We start from the raw sequence: 19400 nt of genomic DNA, 5'->3' as shown, positions 1-19400 counted from the left end.
CGGGGCGCGAACCCGGTTCCCCTGCATCGGCAGGCGGACGCGCAACCACTGTGCCACCAGGGAAGTCCCCTCAGTACTATTTTTATAAGAATACCAGTAAAACATGATTTGCCCTTTTCATGCCTAATATCTTACAAGTGCACAAAGTAATAAAAAAAGTTCATTGATATGTTTCTGATTTCACATTGCAACCAACCTTCAGGAAACTATCACTTGAGTTTTGGTATAGCAACAAAAATTAATATGCACTATTATCTGAAAGGGCTACTGAAATACTCCCCTCGTTTCCAACAACCTATCTACGTTAGCCAAATTTTCTTCATATACTTCAACCAAAACAATGTATTGTAAAAGACTGATTGCAGAAGTAGATATGAAAATCCAGGTGTCTTCTATAAAGCCAACATTACAGAAATTTGCAAAAATAGAAAACAGTGCCCACTGGTTCAGGAGATTAGTCAATAACTTATCTTCCTGGTGGAACAAAAATAAATGCTTTTCAGAGAAAGGAAAACAAAAAAACAAAACAAAAAAAACTCCAAACCAAAATAAAAGAGTGCTCTTATCATTAAATTTTTAAAAGAAAATATTTTTTTATTTTATTTTTAAAAATTTTACTAAAAATGTTATTTATGTTCACATATAATGGATTTACCATTATTTTTAATGAATTCATAAATATTTTAAAATCTCTCAGTTTTTATTCCTAATAAATAGATATAACTCAATAAACAAAAGCTCTTTGAGGTCCTCAATAAATTTTAAGAGTGTAAAGAGGTCCTAAGACCCAAAATTTTGAGAACTGCTGCCTTTATTGGTTCTTAGGCCATGTTTTCATTGTTCCTGGATGCCCATTTGGACAACCACGATGGGACACAAAAGTGCAGTTACAGCTCTGTATCTGTATTACATACCTGAAAACAAACACAAAAACAGACAGAAAGCCTGTACACACATTCTTAGAGTGACAGGCTTGTTTGCCACGTGATCAGATCAAGGCTAATTACAACTAATATTGTTTAAGAAGCATTTTTTTTTTTTTTTTTTTTTTTTGGGGTATGCGGGCCTCCCTCTGTTGTGGCCTCTCCCGTTGCGGAGCACAGGCTCCGGACGCGCAGGCTCAGCGGCCGTGGCTCACGGGCCCAGCCGCTCCGCGGCATGTGGGATCCTCCCAGACCGGGGCACGAACCCGTGTCCCCTGCATCGGCAGGCGGACGCGCAACCACTGCGCCACCAAGGAAGCCCACAAGAAGCATTTTCATATACTTCATGATTTCACTGGAACTGAGGGAGATACTTACAGGTACATACGTGACTGTCTTTCAGACAAATGAGCACTGATGATTAAATCAAAGCTCAGATGAACTCACTGTACGCCTCTAGCAGATGTCTTATGTTCATAGACACAAACTACATGGAACATCAGACTTCATTTTATGGTTCAATGAGTCTCACGCCAAGTCTGAAAGGGCTAATCTAGTTATAAGTTAAAGCAACTTCTGTCTTCCATCTCCAAAAAGATCTACGCCAAGTCTAGAACTCAACTGGAAGTTTGAGGGCCTTTGCTACGTCCTTACCTCATATGTACACTCTCTGTAGCAATGATGGCCCTGTTGACCATTCCTCCCAAGTCCGCAAACAGTCACCCAGCACCAATCGTGTGCCAGAGCTGTGCTAGTGCTTCAGGAACACAGGAGGATGGCAGCAAGTGTTTGTATTTGGCTGGTGCAAAGAGTCTGTGAAGGGGAATAGTGGAAAATAAGATGGTGGGGGGTGGAGGGGGAGAAGTCTTAAAAGATAGGCACTGTCCATCTCACGACTTGGCATACAGTAAAATACTGCTGTGCAAACAGCTGAATGAAGAGTAAACAAACTACCTTCTGCCCCATTCTATCTTGCAGCCTTACTGCTACTCCCCACATAGAACAATGCCTGTTTCAGCTAAACTGGATTTTGTTCAGGTTATACCATCTGGCCAGAATGTCCTTTCCACTCTTTAAAATTAATACACTTCAAGGTCTAGTCCAAATGGAATCTTTCCTGATCCCTTTCCTGAAACCCTGTCTCCCTTTGTTGAAGGCTCTCATGATAAGTCTTTTACACGATAAGCATCTGTACTCCCCTTCTGGACCATGGGCTCCTTGGGGGCAAGAACATTCCATCCTACAGAGCACACAGTAGATGTTCAATAAATGCTATTGACGGCCTGAATGAGGTTGATGCCACACAGGTTAGCCATAACGGTACCTGAGTTTGTACACCATCCCTTGTATTTACCTTGGTTATTAGAACCTAACACACCATTCCTAGTTTTCCATTCAGATGCCCTACCAGACAGGGATCCTGCCTCAACAACAACTCCAAGAGCAATTAACATTTACTGAATGCTTACTATATACGCCAGACGTTATGCTCAGCACTTTAAATATATTATCTCATTTAAATTTCTCACTGCTCTTTTTTTTTTTTTTTTTCTTTTTTTTTTTTCTGTACGCGGGCCTCTCACTGTTGTGGCCTCTCCCGTTGCGGAGCACAGGCTCCGGACGCGCAGGCTCAGCGGCCATGGCTCACGGGCCTAGCCGCTCTGCGGCATGTAGGATCTTCCCGGACCGGGGCACGAACCCGCGTCCCCTGCATCGGCAGGCGGACTCTCAAGCCACCAGGGAAGCCCCTCACTGCTCTTTTAAGTTGGATAATATTATCTTCTTTCTACAAGTGAGAAAAATAAGGCTCAGGATGTCATCCTGCTAGTATAGCCATACAACTAATACAAGCTGGAGTTAGGAAAGGAACCCAGGTCTAATTCCAAAATTGTGCCCTTAACCACCACATAATCCCTTGGGTAAAATGCTCCTTGGATGGGCTGGGAATGTACAAATCTATGGGCCATAGCAGTATCTAAGGAGAACACAATCACACCTGCCTTTGCCAGAACAAACAATCAGGGATAAAACCTAACTCTCTCTACTCCTTCTGTAAGACTCAAAGCTAGATGTGTGAGTGAGTCATGGAGGAAAAACTCTCCTTTAGCTTTCTACATCCATCACTTTTTTTTTTCCAAAGGCCGTTTAAGTCCCCAAAGACTCATAAGCCCAAAACTTCTCTCTGTTAAACACTTCCCTTTGGCTACTAGTCATTTTTGCTGGTCTCTAAAAAATAATCCATAGGTGATATACTATAATATACACATGCGCACTTGCCTGCCCCTCTGCGGTAATCTCTTCAAAGCCGTCAGGGTCGTACTGTAGGATACACCCTTCACTGAATCTGCCACGCTACAACCAGGGTAGGGATCCTTGCTGTCAGTGCCTAATTGATTAAACTCTTGGAGTCAGAGCCTTTCCACAGGGAGATTTCAGACCCTCAATAAATCAGGATAATCTTGTTTTATGAGGTGATCAGAAAGAAACGATTTCTGGTTTGTAGAATTTCTAAAGAGAGTGGATCATGGAAGTAGGAAGGTGGGGGTGGGGGAGGTGTCGGCTCTGCATTCAAGCCCCTGCCTGTCCCCCAGTCTCATCTTCCAGCACTCTCTCCCTTGCTCATTTCATTCCACTCCATTCATTCATTCCCAAATATACCTAGCTCTTTCTCAAGACCTTTGGACAAGTAGTCCCTTGGCCTGGAACATTCCTCTTACTCATTAGCGGAATAACTCCTTTTTATTCTTCCTCAAGGAAGCTTTCTCCTCCCATTCTCAACAGCTCCAGGCCCCTGCTATACACTCTTTTATACCCTTCACAGCGCTCATCACAACTGTGAGCTCCATGATGCAGGGGCTGTGTATCCTCTCTACTGCCCCAGCACAGCGACTGGCCCCGAGGAGGGGCCGTCAATATTTGGGTGATGAATGAACAAATATGTGTCTAGGGTGAAGCCTGTACAGTATGAAGCATGACCATCCAAGCGTCTGAACCACTGGCTCATTACAGGTTTGCCTGGAAGTTAGGTTGATGTCAGAATTCCCATCGCTTCCTTTTCCTCCATTGTGTCTTTGCCCCTGTTCAAAACACAGGAAAAGTAATGGAGTCTTCTTAAGAGCCTGGGCATTTTTGACAATTTACATGACAAAATATCTAAGAACTGCAACATGTGATCAACACTGAGGCATCTCTCTCTCTCTGACTCCAGAGTCAGAGAATGAGGGCACACATGCTGGAAGAACCCCACTTCCCATCAGGGGAGTCACTGCAGAAATGTCACCCGATGCATTACCAAACCATGAGGGGCCACAGGGCGGATTCTAGGGCCAGGAGCCTCCCAGAGGGGTGCAAATCCCTGTGCCCCCACTTCGAGCCCATCTGGGTTTGGGGCTCGTCAAACACGCTTCCTTACTGCTCTAGTGTACCAGTATATTGCTTAATGAAAGTTCTCAATTGTAATTCAATTAATTACATACACAGAGTCCCCAATTACATTTTCCAATCAGACACTGGCTGTGGTACAGGTCTAAATGCACTTAACCAATTTTAATATATTAAGACCAATTTCCCTTGAATACTAATTACTACCTAATGATAAAATGAAAAGGGGGGAACTTTCAAGAAAGGGGGAGAGTGAAAAATGTAATTCATGTGGGATTTCTCAGCCCACATAGCACAATGCACTCACTACTGAAGAAGGAGGTGTGGACAGGGCACAAATGTGCTTCAGTTCAGATCAGCACTGTTTTTTGCCCTAGGTATCACCTAGCCTCGGTGCAGGCTGTTGCCCAAAGGGACCTGCGGGAAGTCTAAGCGTCTAGAGGGAAAAGGCCAACACACACAAGCGCAGACTAGCCGTGGTGTCTGCGCACAGGCACTCGCTTTGTGTCTTGGGCACACAAAGCCTGGGAATGGCCAGCCCTTGCGTGGGGCACTGCACTTTACCACGTGCATTTAAGGCACACAATCTCAACTTAATCCTCATAACAGCCGTACAGGGTAGGGATTCCTTCCTACAGGGTAGCTCTACAGATGGGGAAATGAAGCTCAGAGAAGGACTTGCCTAAGGTCACGCTGTGGCTTCAGACATCCTGCCTTTCCCCTACGACACACTGCCAACCAGCCCGCATCAACCACACAGCAAGAGGTGGAGACACATAGGTATTCTGGCATCAGGGATAATGTTTCTGTTCCATTTAAATTCTGTTAGCGTGCAGCAAGCAGGGAGCTATGATCCAATATCTACTTGAAAAAGCTCTCACCCATACAGAAAATTCCTTACAGTGAACACGTTGCCCTGCACCAGAGCCAGACACGTAACTGGCTCCCAGCAGTAATTCAACCTAAAATATGTACCATGAACACCACAAGTCATTTCCATTTGTAAACAGAGTTTATTTGCAGGATCACATTTTTTTTTGCTTTTGAAGACTGCTGTTGTGGTACAATAAAAGAGGCTTAAAGCCCTGGTAGTTAAGTCACATGATAGAAATTGGAGAGATTAGTAATTTGTAACTGAAGAAGGCAAACCCTCCAGAAGCCAAGTAGAACCACTAGGGAGTCTCCAGGGTTGGCAAAAAGAGCACACGTGGGAGGAGGGACTGGCCCACTAAGAATAAGCACCACGAAGAGGAGATGGAAACACACCAGGAGAAGCAGTCATTCACTGTCTACAGTTGCTTTTTTATTTAGTAAATTTGAGGGGGGTAGGGTGGGGGGAGAGGGGGGAATCCCAAGTACCACCACAAAGCAACCCTTATACCTGAAGATGCTCACCCAGAGCCCAAGTTCCCTTTTTTTTTTTTTTTTTTTTTGCGGTACGCGGGCCTCTCACTGCTGTGGGCTCTCCCGTTGCGGAGCACAGGCTCCGGACGCGCAGGCTCAGCGGCCATGGCTCACGGGCCCAGCTGCTCTGTGGCATGTGGGATCTTCCCGGACCGGGGCACGAACCCGCGTCCCCTGCGTCGGCAGGTGGACTCTCAACCATTGTGCCACCAGGGAAGCCCCCAAGTTCCTTTTAAACGATATCACACACTTGCCCCTTGGTGCCCTAGTGAGCAGCCTGGTGATGCCAGGGACTCAGGAGGCTCCCTCCCTCCCAGGGAATGAACCACACCTGGCCACAGGCACTGGGATGTAGGGGGAACTCAGACCCAGTCCCCGCCCTTGGTGGATGGGGGTGGATGGTCACTGTCCAGTGTGGGAGTGGGTGAATCCATTCAGTGGAATCAGTGATCAGAGGGGGGGTAAGGAGAGGGACTCTACCAGAGCCCAGGGAATGGCAGCCAGGTGGTCTGGGGAGGCTTCTAGGAGGAGTGGCCTCTTCTCCTGGGTCTTCAAGGAGAAACTAAAGGAGGTGAAAGAGGCCACAAACTGAGACCCAGAGATATGCTCCCCTGCCACAGTCCAGCTGTCTGGGTGACTGCCCACCTCGAGTTGAAGCTCTTCCTTAGTACAGCCTTAAATTAAGGAAACTTCATGAAGGTACTGAAATAATGGAAGGTCTCCTTGAAAAGGAAAGGAGATGAAAGGAGATTAAACTGATGTTTAAAGAACTGAATCCCCTTTCTATAGCAACTTCTATTTAGGAAACAAAATAATTAGATTCAGCTCTTTCACTAGACTTAATGGACAGAAGACACATTCATCTAGGCCCCCTAATTATTATTCACGGGATGATGAGCAAATCACTGCCTTAAAGGCTCAGTTTCTTCTTCTATAAAATAAAATAAAGATGATGGGGGCTTCCCTGGTGGCGCAGTGGTTGAGAGTCCGCCTGCCGATGCAGGGGACGCGGGTTCGTGCCCCGGTCCGGGAAGATCCCACATGCCGCGGAGCGGCTGTGCCCGTGAGCCATGGCTGCTGAGCCTGCGCTTCCGGAGCCTGTGCTCTGCGACGGGAGAGGCCACAACAGTGAGAGGCCTGCGTACCGCAAAAAAAAATAATAATAATAATAAAAATAAAGATGATGACTACTCTAGCCTAATAACAACAGCACCTCTATCTCATTTAATCCTCACAACCTTGTGAAATAGATTCAACCACTTCCATTTACACAGGAAACTGAGGCTCAGAGAGATGACATGATTTGTCCTGTGTCAGAGGCTGCAGTGTCTACCCAAGGTCTGCCTCATTCTAAAGACTGTGCTTTAAGCACTATGCTGAGCTACTATGTGGGCACACTTGTGACTGATAAGACAGGGAAGACACAGCGTCTGACACTTTGTGGCACTCCATAAAGCAGGTTCAATTTCAGGTCTGTTTTCGCTCTGATGATGGGAAATTCCCAAGTTTCTCTCTGAAAGCTATGGAAACGATAGATTGGTTCATGCTGCATCTTTCTTCTAAGGCTCTGGATGGGCTACCCACATACGATCAGTGGGTAAAGGAAAAGGTCACTGGCAACATCTGGCAGAAAATGAAATTGAGGTTCAATTTGGTGCCAGGATTTATGTAGACACTTGGACAAGAATGGAAGTCTTCTAATGTTACATCCTCTCCATAATGTACTCAGGCTTCCTTCTGGTATGATTCCAGCTTCTAGCAGACAGTTGGCTGAAGGATGTAGGAGATTATCAGAGTAGAGTCCAAACTGGAGAGCCCAAGGACTCTGGCTTGTCGTTTTCTTACTCAGGCCAAGATCCAAGCACAAATGCTACCTTCTCAGTCCCTAGGCAGAAACTCTTATCAGATTAGCTTCATTCGCAAGCTTCTCTCTCATAGTGTACAAAGACAACTGTCATCACCCTTCTTAGGACTGAAAATTTAGGTTGTTTTGTCAACAATCTCAGGGTGGGCTTCAGGGTCAGATAGCTGACTTAGAATTCTGGTCCTATCACTTACTGACTAGCTAACTTTGGGCAAATCACGACCTCTCTCCACAATTAGAATAGTATCTTGTAAGGTGGTTGTGAAAATTACACGAGACAGCAAAATGTCTAGCGTGATGCCTTACAATAGAAGGCCTGAATAATTAAAAAAACATCCTTTGATGCGGTTGGTACAAAAAGCCATGCCCTGTCCCCCTGTGGAAAAAAAACTGAAGGGCTTATATCTACTCTTATGGCAGTCTTCTAGATCAAATGTTTTTACTTATAGGTACACCTCTTCTGGGACACCAAGGCACATTTGCTGGAAAGTACCCTGCCTCTTAAATTCTCTGGTCCTGTGACACGGACTTATACATCTGCTCTGGCCCCCACTCTCCTTTCCCCTCCATTCTGCATCACTCCCTTCCCCACCACACACCTCCTTGAGGGCCCTGACACTTCTATGATTCCAGACCTCCACATCCATGCCTCATCTGCTTTGTGAGCCACAGAATGCTGCTCTTCTGTTATTTATTAATTACAGTTAATATTTATTGAGTGTTTATTATGAGCCTTACGAATCCTCCTATCAGCCTTATGAAGGCAAATTAACTGCCTAAGAGAGGTTAAGTAAATTGTCCAAGGTCACACAGCCAGCAAGTGGCAGGGCCAAAATGTGAACTGAGGCAGTCTGGCTTGATTGCATATTCTCTTAAACACTGCATAATAGATGCTCTTAATTTAGTTCACTTCTAAAATGGCTTTAAGGATAGCAAGCCTGTGCTGATCAAATACAGCAACAGAAGTGAAAAAAATTCTGTTTTTGAAATATTTTTCTTTGTCTCAATCTAACTTCTTAATAGGTAGCTACTGGGGAACAATATGGGTTCTTGATGAAATTTCTATTTTAAAACATTTTTAAAATCTTTTCTATAAAAAGAATAAATCTTTTTTATAATTTACTTCCACTTTACAAAGACTAGTTACAACAGTCTATTGATTCCAAACCATGGACTGCCTGGCACACTCTTTAAATGCTGGCACGGTCTTCTTTCACTAACAAAGTGATTTTGACTCAAAGGCAAGCACTGAAAGTATCTTGCAAATCCTTTAAGATGGGGATGCTGAGGCTGACAGAGGTAACACAACGTAATTAAGACTATGCTCGTACTTAGAAGTGGAGTGACAACAAGAGCTCAGATTTCAAATTTTTATCCACCAATCCTCATAGCTTCTCTCTCCTAGTATAAGAACCTTATCTTAAAAGAAAAGAAAGAAAGAAAAAAAAAAAAGAAACCCAAACAAACCCAGAACACATCTAATTTGGAATCACAGTATACTGTGAAATACTATGCAGCAGTTAAAAGAGAAAGAGGTAAATCTATATACGGAATAATATATGGATTGATGTAGAATATGGAGTACTCTCTGTGTGACATACTGTTACAATGATAAAAGAAAAATGTAGAACACTGAAGACAGTTTGCTACCATTTTGTTTTTAAAAGGAGGGAAGGGCTTCCCTGGTGACGCAGTGGTTAAGAATCCGCCTGCCAATGCAGGGGACAAGGGTTCAAGCCCTGGTCCGGGAAGTTCCCACATGCCGTGGAGCAATGAAGCCCGTGCGCCACAACTACTGACCCTGCACTCTAGAGCCCGCGAGCCACAACTACGGAAGCCCACGTGCCTAGAGCCCATGCTCTGCAACAAGAGAAGCCAACGCATTGAGAAGCCCACGCACTGCAACGAAGAGCAGCCCCCACTCGCCACAACTAGAGAAAGCACGCACACAGCAAGGAAGACCCAACGCAGCCAAAAATAAATAAATAAAATAAATAAATTTTAAAAAAATAAAAAAAATTAAAGGAAGGAAATACATGTGTATATATATATATATGTCTTTGTGTGGGTACATTCATGTACATATACAGAATATGCTTGCATATGCTTAGATGATCCCTGGAAAGACACCAAAATCACTGGGAACAACTGTTGTCTCCGGGAGAGGAATTAGGGGAGAGAAGAAAGGCTAAAAGTTTTCACTTTAGATGCTTTGTTATCTGAAATTTTTTTGCATGTTTAAGTGTTATATATCCAAAATATATACCAAGATCCTAACAAATAACATTTTACCTTATTCGTATAGCATGGAGTCAACATGAAACATTTTGAAACAGAATCCACTACAGAGTTCCTATACGCAGGACAAGGCCCGTAGTGGGTGATGAGTGAATATTTGCTGAATTAATGAACGTCAGCCTGGTATGGGATACCCTCAAAGACGTGACAATCTAGTGCGAGAGACAGACATCAAACAATCATTGGGAAAAATAAATAATTATAAACAGAAATACATGCAATGAAAAAAAAGTAGTATGCTCTATGATGGAATATAACAGGGGACCCAAATGAGGAACGGGTCAGGTTTAGGCAATGAGGGGACAGGGAGATCACAGATGGCCTCTATCGAGGTGACATTTAAACTGAGAAGAAGGATAAAAAAGTTAACCAGAGTAGGGGAAAGTGTTCCACACAGAAGAAACTGCTGCGTAAAAGCCCTGAAGCAGGAATTGGCTGTTGTGATCACAGTTTTCACATGTCACTCGCCCCTTAAGTCCACGGGAGTGTACAGGAGAGGAATGGCTAAAATTCATAAGTCTGAAACTCTAAAGAGGGAATGAAAGAAATTAACTGAACTTTTAAAGAAGCTTTCTACATAGCACTAGGAACCACTACATTGCCTCCAGCCAAGAGTATGACAATGGCCAGAATTTTCTAAAACCTGATGACTGAAGAGTGATACTGACAGGGCCAGTTGCTTTATAGACAATATAGCCTTTGCCACAGAAAAGGCCTCATATTTCTAAACTGTTTCCAGGACTGTTCCTAACTTAGGATGATACAGTTTAACAGATAAATATTAATCACAGAGGGCTAAACAGGATGCAGACCGTTTCCCAAAAAGCATGAAATCAATCATTTCACTCTGGGATACAATTCTGGCATGAAGGCTGATGTCTGCCTTGGAAAACAAAGTCACCTCAAATCAGCCTAGGGAGTCCAGACCAGTGAGTATTCCCAAACACAGGACTTTTAAGCATGTTGCAACTGACAAAGCAGGCACGGAGCGAGGAGGCCAACGTACTGTTCTCGCGGACCAGACAGAACTCCCAGGCGCTCTGGCTCTCCAAAGTGCTCTCCAGGTCCACAGCGACATTGGGCTCGCTCTGCTTCTCCAGGCGGTACTGAGGGCCTGGAAGATCAAAGGGGCAGGAGGAGGGGAGGCAGTCTGAAACAGTGAATTTAACATTGGAGAAACACCACACCCCAGTGAAAAGCTGATAAAGCATTAGGAAAACACTGAAATCTGTTTGGGGTCTCCCGATCCAAGAGGGAAGAGTTTGAGTTTTTTTTCCACATGGCTTCACACACTTGTCTGTTCTATTATCAGGTCTATTTTTGCTCAGTTCTCCCCTAAACAGGATGAGAGATAGAAAGCTTTTGAGTCAGACTGACTTGGAATCACAATGTGGCTATGATGGTTTCCCAGATATGAGCAGGTACCCTACCCTCTCTGAATCTCTGTTTCCTAATATGTAATGTGGGAATACTTATACCCTGAAAGATTATTGTGAAGATTAGAGATGCTACAGGAAAAATGCTTACGTAGTAATGTACCTGCCTCATAGGAGGCAGCCCTACAAAATTATTTATTAATAATTATTATTAAATAAATATTATACGATATTATATGATAATGAATAATCAATTATAAGCAGGAATAAGGTATAAGAACTCGAATAAGGTATAAGAACTCGAATATAATGACAGTCCAAAAATGCAAAAAAAAATTTTAAAACGTAGGTGGGGTTAAAAAAATAAATTCCAGGTTTTTGGGTTATGGTGACAGAAGGACAAGTGGCTGCTGATTCGTGTTTCTGTTGAAATATTTATGAAAACACAAGAGGCAGAGGTTCAATAATACTGAAAACCAGGAATATCAGTTACCCTGCATCACAAAGGGATTCTGGCAGATCTTAAAACACTGGGGCATTTTATACATTTATTCATGTATTTCTTTGTAAAGCCAAATGACAATCTTGTTCTTCTCAGATAACACCTAAGGGGTCCAATGATCGGATTCAAAAGACTGCTCCTGTTGTTAATGGTTACTGAAAGATTAGAGGTGTAAGAAACTGTCTTATTATTTTGACTATGAAAGGCGTGTTTGGTCAGACAGCAGAGGTGTGAGAGATCTGAGGAAGTATCAGAGGCCTTGCAGGGCTCCCAGGTGGAACACATATTTTTAGATGTGTTCCTCAGCTGTCGTCAACTTGTTGATTATTTACATCCAACACTTCTCCTTCATCAGTCTGAGGCATTTCACTCATCTCAAGTCATTCTCCTCCCCCACGTTCTAAGTTCATCTGCAGCATTGTAGAGTTTCAGTCCACTTTCATGGTATATTTGATCTTTCCTCTAATTGGTATTTCATTAGCATTTCTGCCAATTATCAGAGTTCTTACATACATTCAGTCCTTTTTACACTACTTACAGGTTTTAAACCTTCACTAAGTTAACAATGCTCAAGACACATACAACTATTTAAGGAAATACATGCTCAGAAGTCTACACAATTCTTATAAACTCTAATACACTGTATTCAGGTCAAGAAGGTATTGTAGTTCAACATTATACATAGTTCAATTTTAATTTCAAAAATACTAAGCAAATAAAGTTATGGAAATACGGGTAATTCTTATTCTCCACTACCCATCACCTGCCGGTGCCAACATCTGTCAATTACCAAGCATGCTTGCTGCTCATCACTGGATGCTTTCATATTCACTGGTGGAAATAATCACCGAAAAGTCATGTCCAGCTGAACTTTAAGAAAACATAGCTGGTGAGAGATTCCTATGATCCCTCCCCCCACAGCTCTGCCTGCCCCGCCTCCCTAACACCCACCTTTCACAGCTATGGGCAGCCCATTAGAGAGAAGAGAGCCACCCCTGAACCCAGAGAGCTGCTTTCTAAAACACTGGCCTGTTAATCTCCAACAGTCCCACCCCTAGATCTCCCAGCAACATAGTGTATATGCACTGATATCCACTCCTATGACTTTACAGTGAAATCTGGGTACAAAGTTTACCTACAATAATTTATTTTTTTATGATAGTCAAAATTTGGGAATAACCCAGATCTAACAACAGGGAAACTGGTTAAACAAAATATTGTGAAATACCATGGAGATATTAAAAGTGATGCTGCAGAAGTATTTGATTTTATCGAACACGTTTATAATATGCTACTTTATGAAAATAGCAAATTATAACACAATATGTATAAGATGATTGTAATTATGAAAAATATATGTCAAGTCATGGCGGGGGGTGGAGTACATACTGGAAGGTTATTTCCAGAACGTGAATAGTAGTTACACACTGGATACTGGGATAATGAGTGTTTTTATTTTTCCTTAGTGTTTTCCTGTATTTTTCAAATTTCCTATAATTACTTAAATAAAGGCTACTTTTATAATTTTTTTTCCCTTTGGCCGTGCTGCGGCTTGTGGGATCTTAGTTTCCTGACCAGGGACTGAACCAGGGTCCACGGCAGTGAAAGCCTGTGTCGTAACTACCGGACGGCCAGGGAACCCTCTCTCTTTTTTTCACTTTTATAATTTTTAAAACATCGTATATACTTGTAAGTCCTCCAATTTCTTACTACGCCATTTTTCTGAGGATACTGTAATTACCACACCCTGTGGCATCTCCAATAGGTCTTTCATTTGCAATAGTCTAATCAAAACTAGACATCATCTGTTTATGTAGATCAATACTTTCATCTTAAGTAACCCTGTAACCTCTCTAGGCACAGTATATATAGGGTTTTGGGCATCTAGAGCTGTTCGCCTACCTGACAACTGGATGGTAAGCAAGCCACCCCTTTCCTGATTCAGGGAGCCAAGGCCTGGCCACATCAAGGTGTATTTCAGGCTGGTCTCCTTTGCACACTTTTTCCTTTTGGTCTCTGTAGCTGTCTGGGAGACGTGGACGAGGGAAACCAGAGGAGGCAGGGAGTACTAGGAAGGGCCCCTTATCCCTAAACACAAGTCCCCGCATCAGTCTCTAAGCCACAGATGCCACCATTCCACATTCACTTTCTTATTTCTTGGGTTTTGTAGATATTTCTTTTCTTTTCTTTTTTTGGGGGGGGACTATAATATTATTTATTTGCTTATTTTAATTTTATTTTATATTGGAGTATAGTTGATTTACACGTTGCGTTAGTTTCAGGTGTACAACAAAGTGATTCAGTTATACATATACACGTGTCTATTCTTTTTCAGATTCTTTTCCCATACAGGTTATTACACAGAGTACTGAGTAGAGTTCCCTGTGCTATACAGTAGATCCTTGTTGGTTATCTATTTTATACATGGCAGTGTGTATATGTCAGTGTAGATATTTCTACTAAAATAGTCTGTTTCCCAAAAGTAGCTTTAGGACTTTCTCCTTGAAGCCTAGTATTATTAGGCTTCATTATAGTCATGATATTACGATGACTCGTAATTACTGCATGACCATTACACGCAAGCACGCTGCGTACGTCACCTTACTGAATCCTCACAGCAACTCTTCGAGGCAGATATTACGACCCTCATTTGACAGATTGGGACGCTGAAGGTTGGCAGGGTGAAGTAACTAGCCTAAGATCACACAGGTAGGAAGCAGGAGGGGGAAATGAAACCCAAGGGTCTTTGGCCCTAAAGCCTATGTATTTTGAAGGTTTCTTCCTTTTACAAACTGTAAATTACAGACTAATTATAAAAAGCCATAGTTTATACCATAAGTATATATATTTTTGTAGATTCATGGATTCATCTGGGTTCTAAATTACTTACCTTGTGGTTTCTATACATTCATTTCTATGATAAATGATCTGAAATAATTTATTTTAATGAAAACCACACATGCTAAACATCCCATGCCATGGCTGTATCCTGGTTCCTTGTGAAGACAGGATCACCTTATCTTTCCATCCATCCAGGAAGACTCTCTCCCCGTCTTTCAGAACATTCCTATGTATGCCCAGTTTCTTAAGTAACTAACATGTTGTGCATCATATTCCACTCTCAGTACTCCATGGTCTTCCATCAAGGCTAAGGAACAACTTGGAAACCCACTTCTGAACTTAGCAAAGGACGGATGGGTCTTAACTTTGGGGAAGGTAGGGTAGTTAAGCTGTAGATGAGACTCGAGATCTAGACCCAAACAGAAAACTGCCTATTGCAAATCTCAATTTCTCTCCTAATTGTTGCCCAAACACTGGATAAGATATTTCACAGAGAAAGACTACTTTGCACGTTTTCCCCTGAAAAGGCCAGATGGATAACTTTAGGTCACACTGTGTAATGACAGGCAGGGTATATATTAGAAGCAATACAGCCTGATGATTAAGGGCATGCACTTGGGGCCAAATTGCCTCAGTCTAGTCCTGGCTGAGAAACTTCGCTGTATGACTTCGGGCCAACTTACTTAACCTCTCTGTTTCATCTATAAAATGGGGCTAATGATAGCACCTAGTTTATAGGCCTGTCTGAGGATTCAATAAGTTAATAGTTGTAAAGCAATTAGAACATTAATAGTGTTATCTAAGTGTCAGCCGCCATCATCATCATCATCAGCCATATCATCAGACTTTTATAAGAGACCGTAACAGAACAGAAGAGAACAGGGCCTACCATGTGCCAGGTACTACGTCAGGCCTTTTATAAAGATCATCTCATCTACTCTTCGTCATCTTAGGATGTAAAGAGTATGAATCCCATTTTACAGAGGAAGAAACCATGACTAACAGAGGCTAAATAACTTGCTCAATGTCCCACAGGAAGTGGTGGAGCTAGGATTCATACCTAGGACTGCCCAGGCCTACAGTCTACATACTACATACCGCGGTGGCTCACTCATAAGTTCTTAATATATGTCTGTTGATGATAATCAAGATTATGACAACCCAGACTCACTATATATCAGACAATAGTTTCTAGCAAATGCTAATTTAATTTTCAGGCAGCTGACACAGGAGGAGAGAAAAAGCAGCAGCCAAAAGCCATTTTATAGACACAAGCTGTGAGGTCAGTTTCTATTAACATACTTTTGCCAAAGAAATGATTATATAAAAATATAAGAGGCTCTTTCACACCAAATAGGACACAGTTCTCAAAGCAACATCCTCCCTTTGGAAGGAGTTTTTAAAATGTCACAGCTGCACATGGAGCTACACACCCTCTCCTTCACAGCAGAGGAGAACACAAAAGGAAGATTCTGGGAAGCAGTTACTCTGCAGCGACGAGAAAACCTGCTTGGGCATTCCGATGATGTATTTATTGCAGTAAAACCACGTCACCGAATGGTCTAGGAACAAAATATTGCTCTGGGCACTTTGGGAGGGTTCCAAGTTATAACACCCAGGCAGGATTTTTATGGGATTTTGTAAACCCGAGGCAAACATCTTAACACATAAGGTTCAAAGAAAATCTGTAGTATCTGTTGGATGGTGGATACATGCTCAGTTCAGCTTCCTCAATCTCTTTAATCCTTGACTGAAACATAAAAGCATGTGGCATGCCATTCCTTAACAGCTGAGAGCCAGCTGAGAGTTGAAATCTAACGGGAAGGAAGGGCAAAAGCCTGAAGAGAGAGAAGTCATACGCCTCTATCACTCTGCATCTTATTTCTAAAGGCCCATGGGAGAAACCTCCTTCAGACCTCCCTATCTGGAAAAGCTGTACTTCCTCGGAGCAACTAGCTTGTTCTGTACCTTTAGACAGTTTAACATAAATCTTGTAACTAACTGATACTGTTTTCCTTTCTCCTTTGCCCACGAGGAAGCTCAGCACTAAATGTGTGATGACTGGACACGCATTTCTGTGTCAGTTAATCCTCTGGATTTTATTTCCATTTTCTTTCAAGCAGTTTTTCAATTCATGCATTTTTTATCCCATTAGTGTATTCCAACTGCTTTTCGGATTGAAGTGGGATATAAACGAATTAAACTATCATTATTATTGCTGAGCATGGGAACAAGTTGGAGGACCACCTATCTGGAAAATGATAAAGGAAAAGGCTGAACACTTTCATGAATATACCTTCATGTCAACTGTTTTCCATTCGCCAGCTTAAAGAGCTGCTTTAATCTGAAAGAGCTGCTTGTAGCCAGAAAAAGTTAAGTATGAGCAAATAAGAGGAAAAGCTGGGTTTTGAATAGAAAACTCCTCTGTCTGCACCCTCTCACTATGCATTCCGGGGAAGTTATTTAATCTCTGCGTATTTTCCCATCAACTTCCTTGAGAAGGTTGCTATGAGGATTAGATGAGCTCAGTGACAGCTGCTGTTACTGTGAGGACAGGCTGGAGCAGGAGCCGCTGCGGGGAGGCTTAGGCGAATGCCTAACCTCAGAGTCACGAGAGGCTAACAGCCCCGTTGAGGGAAGATCCACAGTGGCAGGGAACGCTGGCATCAGAGCAGATGTCCGTACCCTTTCTCACGTGCGTCCAAGGTAGGAGTGTGGGGTAGGAGGGCATGCAGATCTATTTAAACAAGCTTGCTTTTAAGTTATAAGCAGCATTTAAGATCGGAGACTTGTTCAGCAGCCAGGATTCCTAAAGTTCCTTAGTCTCTCTGGTCCTACGAATACCGTCTAAAAATGGTGAGTAAATGTCAGAACCCACTGAACAAACCAAGGCAGCACAGATGTCAAAAGATTTGTGGTGTTACGATGCCATCCATACATTCATCTAACAAACATTTTAGGAGTATCAACAATGTCCCAGACACAGAGATGAATAATCAATGATTCCTGACCTCAAGCAGGCTGGGGGAGGTGGCAAGACACACGCGAGCAGATGAAATTGTCAAAGAGCCCCAGTCAGTGCTCTTCCCCAGGCAAGGACAAGGCGCTGTGGGAATACAGAAGAGGGGACAATGAACTTCTTCTTCTCTGAGGGGGAGACATCTGAACTGAGTCTTGAAGGAGGGCCGGGAGCTGGGAGGGGGCAGGGGAAGTAGTGCATTCCTACAGAGGGAACAGAATGTGGTGCAAAGGCAAGGAGGTACTGAAGAGCTCATGCGGACCAAGGGAAACTCCGCGTGCAAAGGGCCTGGGCTCTGTGGGGTTTCAAGGGGAAGCTGGCACTGGGATGCCTGGCCCAGACTGTTGGTCAAAGTCTAGATTCTCTCATATAAGCAACAGATGCTCACAGAGCAGGGGAGTGACACAATCAGCTTTATACTTTGGTACACTTCTCCTGGCGGCACTGCCAACAACGGGCTTGAGGAGACTGGTGGCATGGAGGCCCGCTCGGCAGGCTGTGCCAAGCTTTGTCTGCTCTATGGCAGGGGCCGGCTGAGTCCCAAGTCCCTCACTGAGCCAAAGCCATCACCGACAAGCTGACGCCGTCAGTATCAGAGCTCAGCCCTAACATCAGCTACCCTAAAATGTTCGCATCTAGGGTCAGCTCCATCGATGATAGCTCTTCCTCTAGGGGTGACTGTCATCATTTTCTGTTTGATCTTAATACAAGCACCGAATCATATTCAAGTGATAACCACTGTAGCTTATACTCCCGCCCAGGCTTGGATTGGATAATTTGGAATTTACATAATAAAAAAAGAATATGTTGACATGACAATAAGGTCACACTTTATCCTCCTCTAAGCCAATATATAATTTGCTCTCAGTGAAACAGCCAAATATAATCAAATTAAATACCATTCCTATTACAAAAGAAGAAAGACCAAGGCTGTTCCAATAAACCAATTCTCCCGCCTAGTTAAACTGCAAAACCTTCAGGAAAGGTTTTGAAAGCATGACCCATCAGTTCTAATTTTTAAAACTTATCCTTCAGTCAAGACTAGAAAAAGGCCCATTCCAACTTTTATCTTTACTACAAAGTGCTGTTATCTTGGCCTGATGTCAGGAGCTCTATCTCTCTTTCTGCTGACAAGCAGAGACGAGAAAGATAAGATTGGAAACGAATCTCACTTCTCTGAGTAAATAAATAATCAATACTCATCTAAATGTAAATGAGAAGGTAGCCCCCTCTGATAACAGCACTCTTATCAGAGAGCCAATTTTCTTCAGACATTTGGCCTCAACCAAATCACCATCATTCAGCCCCAGCCTAATGGCAAAAAAATCGTAACTAAATTGAACCGATCACCAGAGATCAACTAAGTTCGGCCCTGGCCACTTCAGGTTCAAATGTTTGGGAATGCAATTTTGCCCCCATTAACTTTCAATAGCAATGAAGAACAGACTGGTCAAGGGGTCAGTTTGTGCAATAAACAAACCCCAGAAAGGGGGCAGGCCAGAGAAGATGAGCAGGAGTGGGTTTAAGTGTTTAAACAATGTTATAACCGGAGCAAACCCCAAAACTGTGAAGGGAAGGCTGCTTCTATGGGGTTGGGAGACAGCATTCTTTCCTTTTATCAAAGGCTTGGTTGAAACTGAGGAGACAATGATGATTAAACTTTATTAAAGCAAATATAAACAAAGAAAAAGAGATATTAAAAAGCTACAGGGGGCTTCCCAGGTGGCGCAGTGGTTGCGCGTCCGCCTGCCGATGCAGGGGAGCCGGGTTCGCGCCCTGGTCTGGGAGGATC

The 19400-nt window shown here is 43.1% G+C and overlaps 1 protein-coding gene across 4 annotated transcripts in view; it reads right to left on the bottom strand.

Annotated features, from left to right (window-relative positions):
• Window positions 1-19400, bottom strand: part of MAPKAP1 (MAPK associated protein 1) — a 232170-nt gene that overhangs the window by 50119 nt on the left and 162651 nt on the right. For 3 of the 4 annotated variants that reach the window (XM_007102665.3, XM_007102666.3, XM_007102667.2), the window contains one exon: window positions 10877-10984. The exons of the other annotated variant lie outside the window; for it this stretch is intronic. In XM_007102665.3, the coding sequence (XP_007102727.1) occupies window positions 10877-10984 (108 nt within the window). The remainder of the gene's footprint in view (window positions 1-10876; window positions 10985-19400) is intronic. 4 annotated transcript variants of the gene reach the window in all.

The sequence above is a fragment of the Physeter macrocephalus genome, chromosome 9 (assembly GCF_002837175.3).
Source record: "Physeter macrocephalus isolate SW-GA chromosome 9, ASM283717v5, whole genome shotgun sequence".
Classification (NCBI taxonomy): Eukaryota; Metazoa; Chordata; class Mammalia; order Artiodactyla; family Physeteridae; genus Physeter; species Physeter macrocephalus.
The sequence above is the reverse complement of the archived record's forward strand: the minus strand, read 5'-3'. Positions and strand labels throughout refer to the sequence as shown.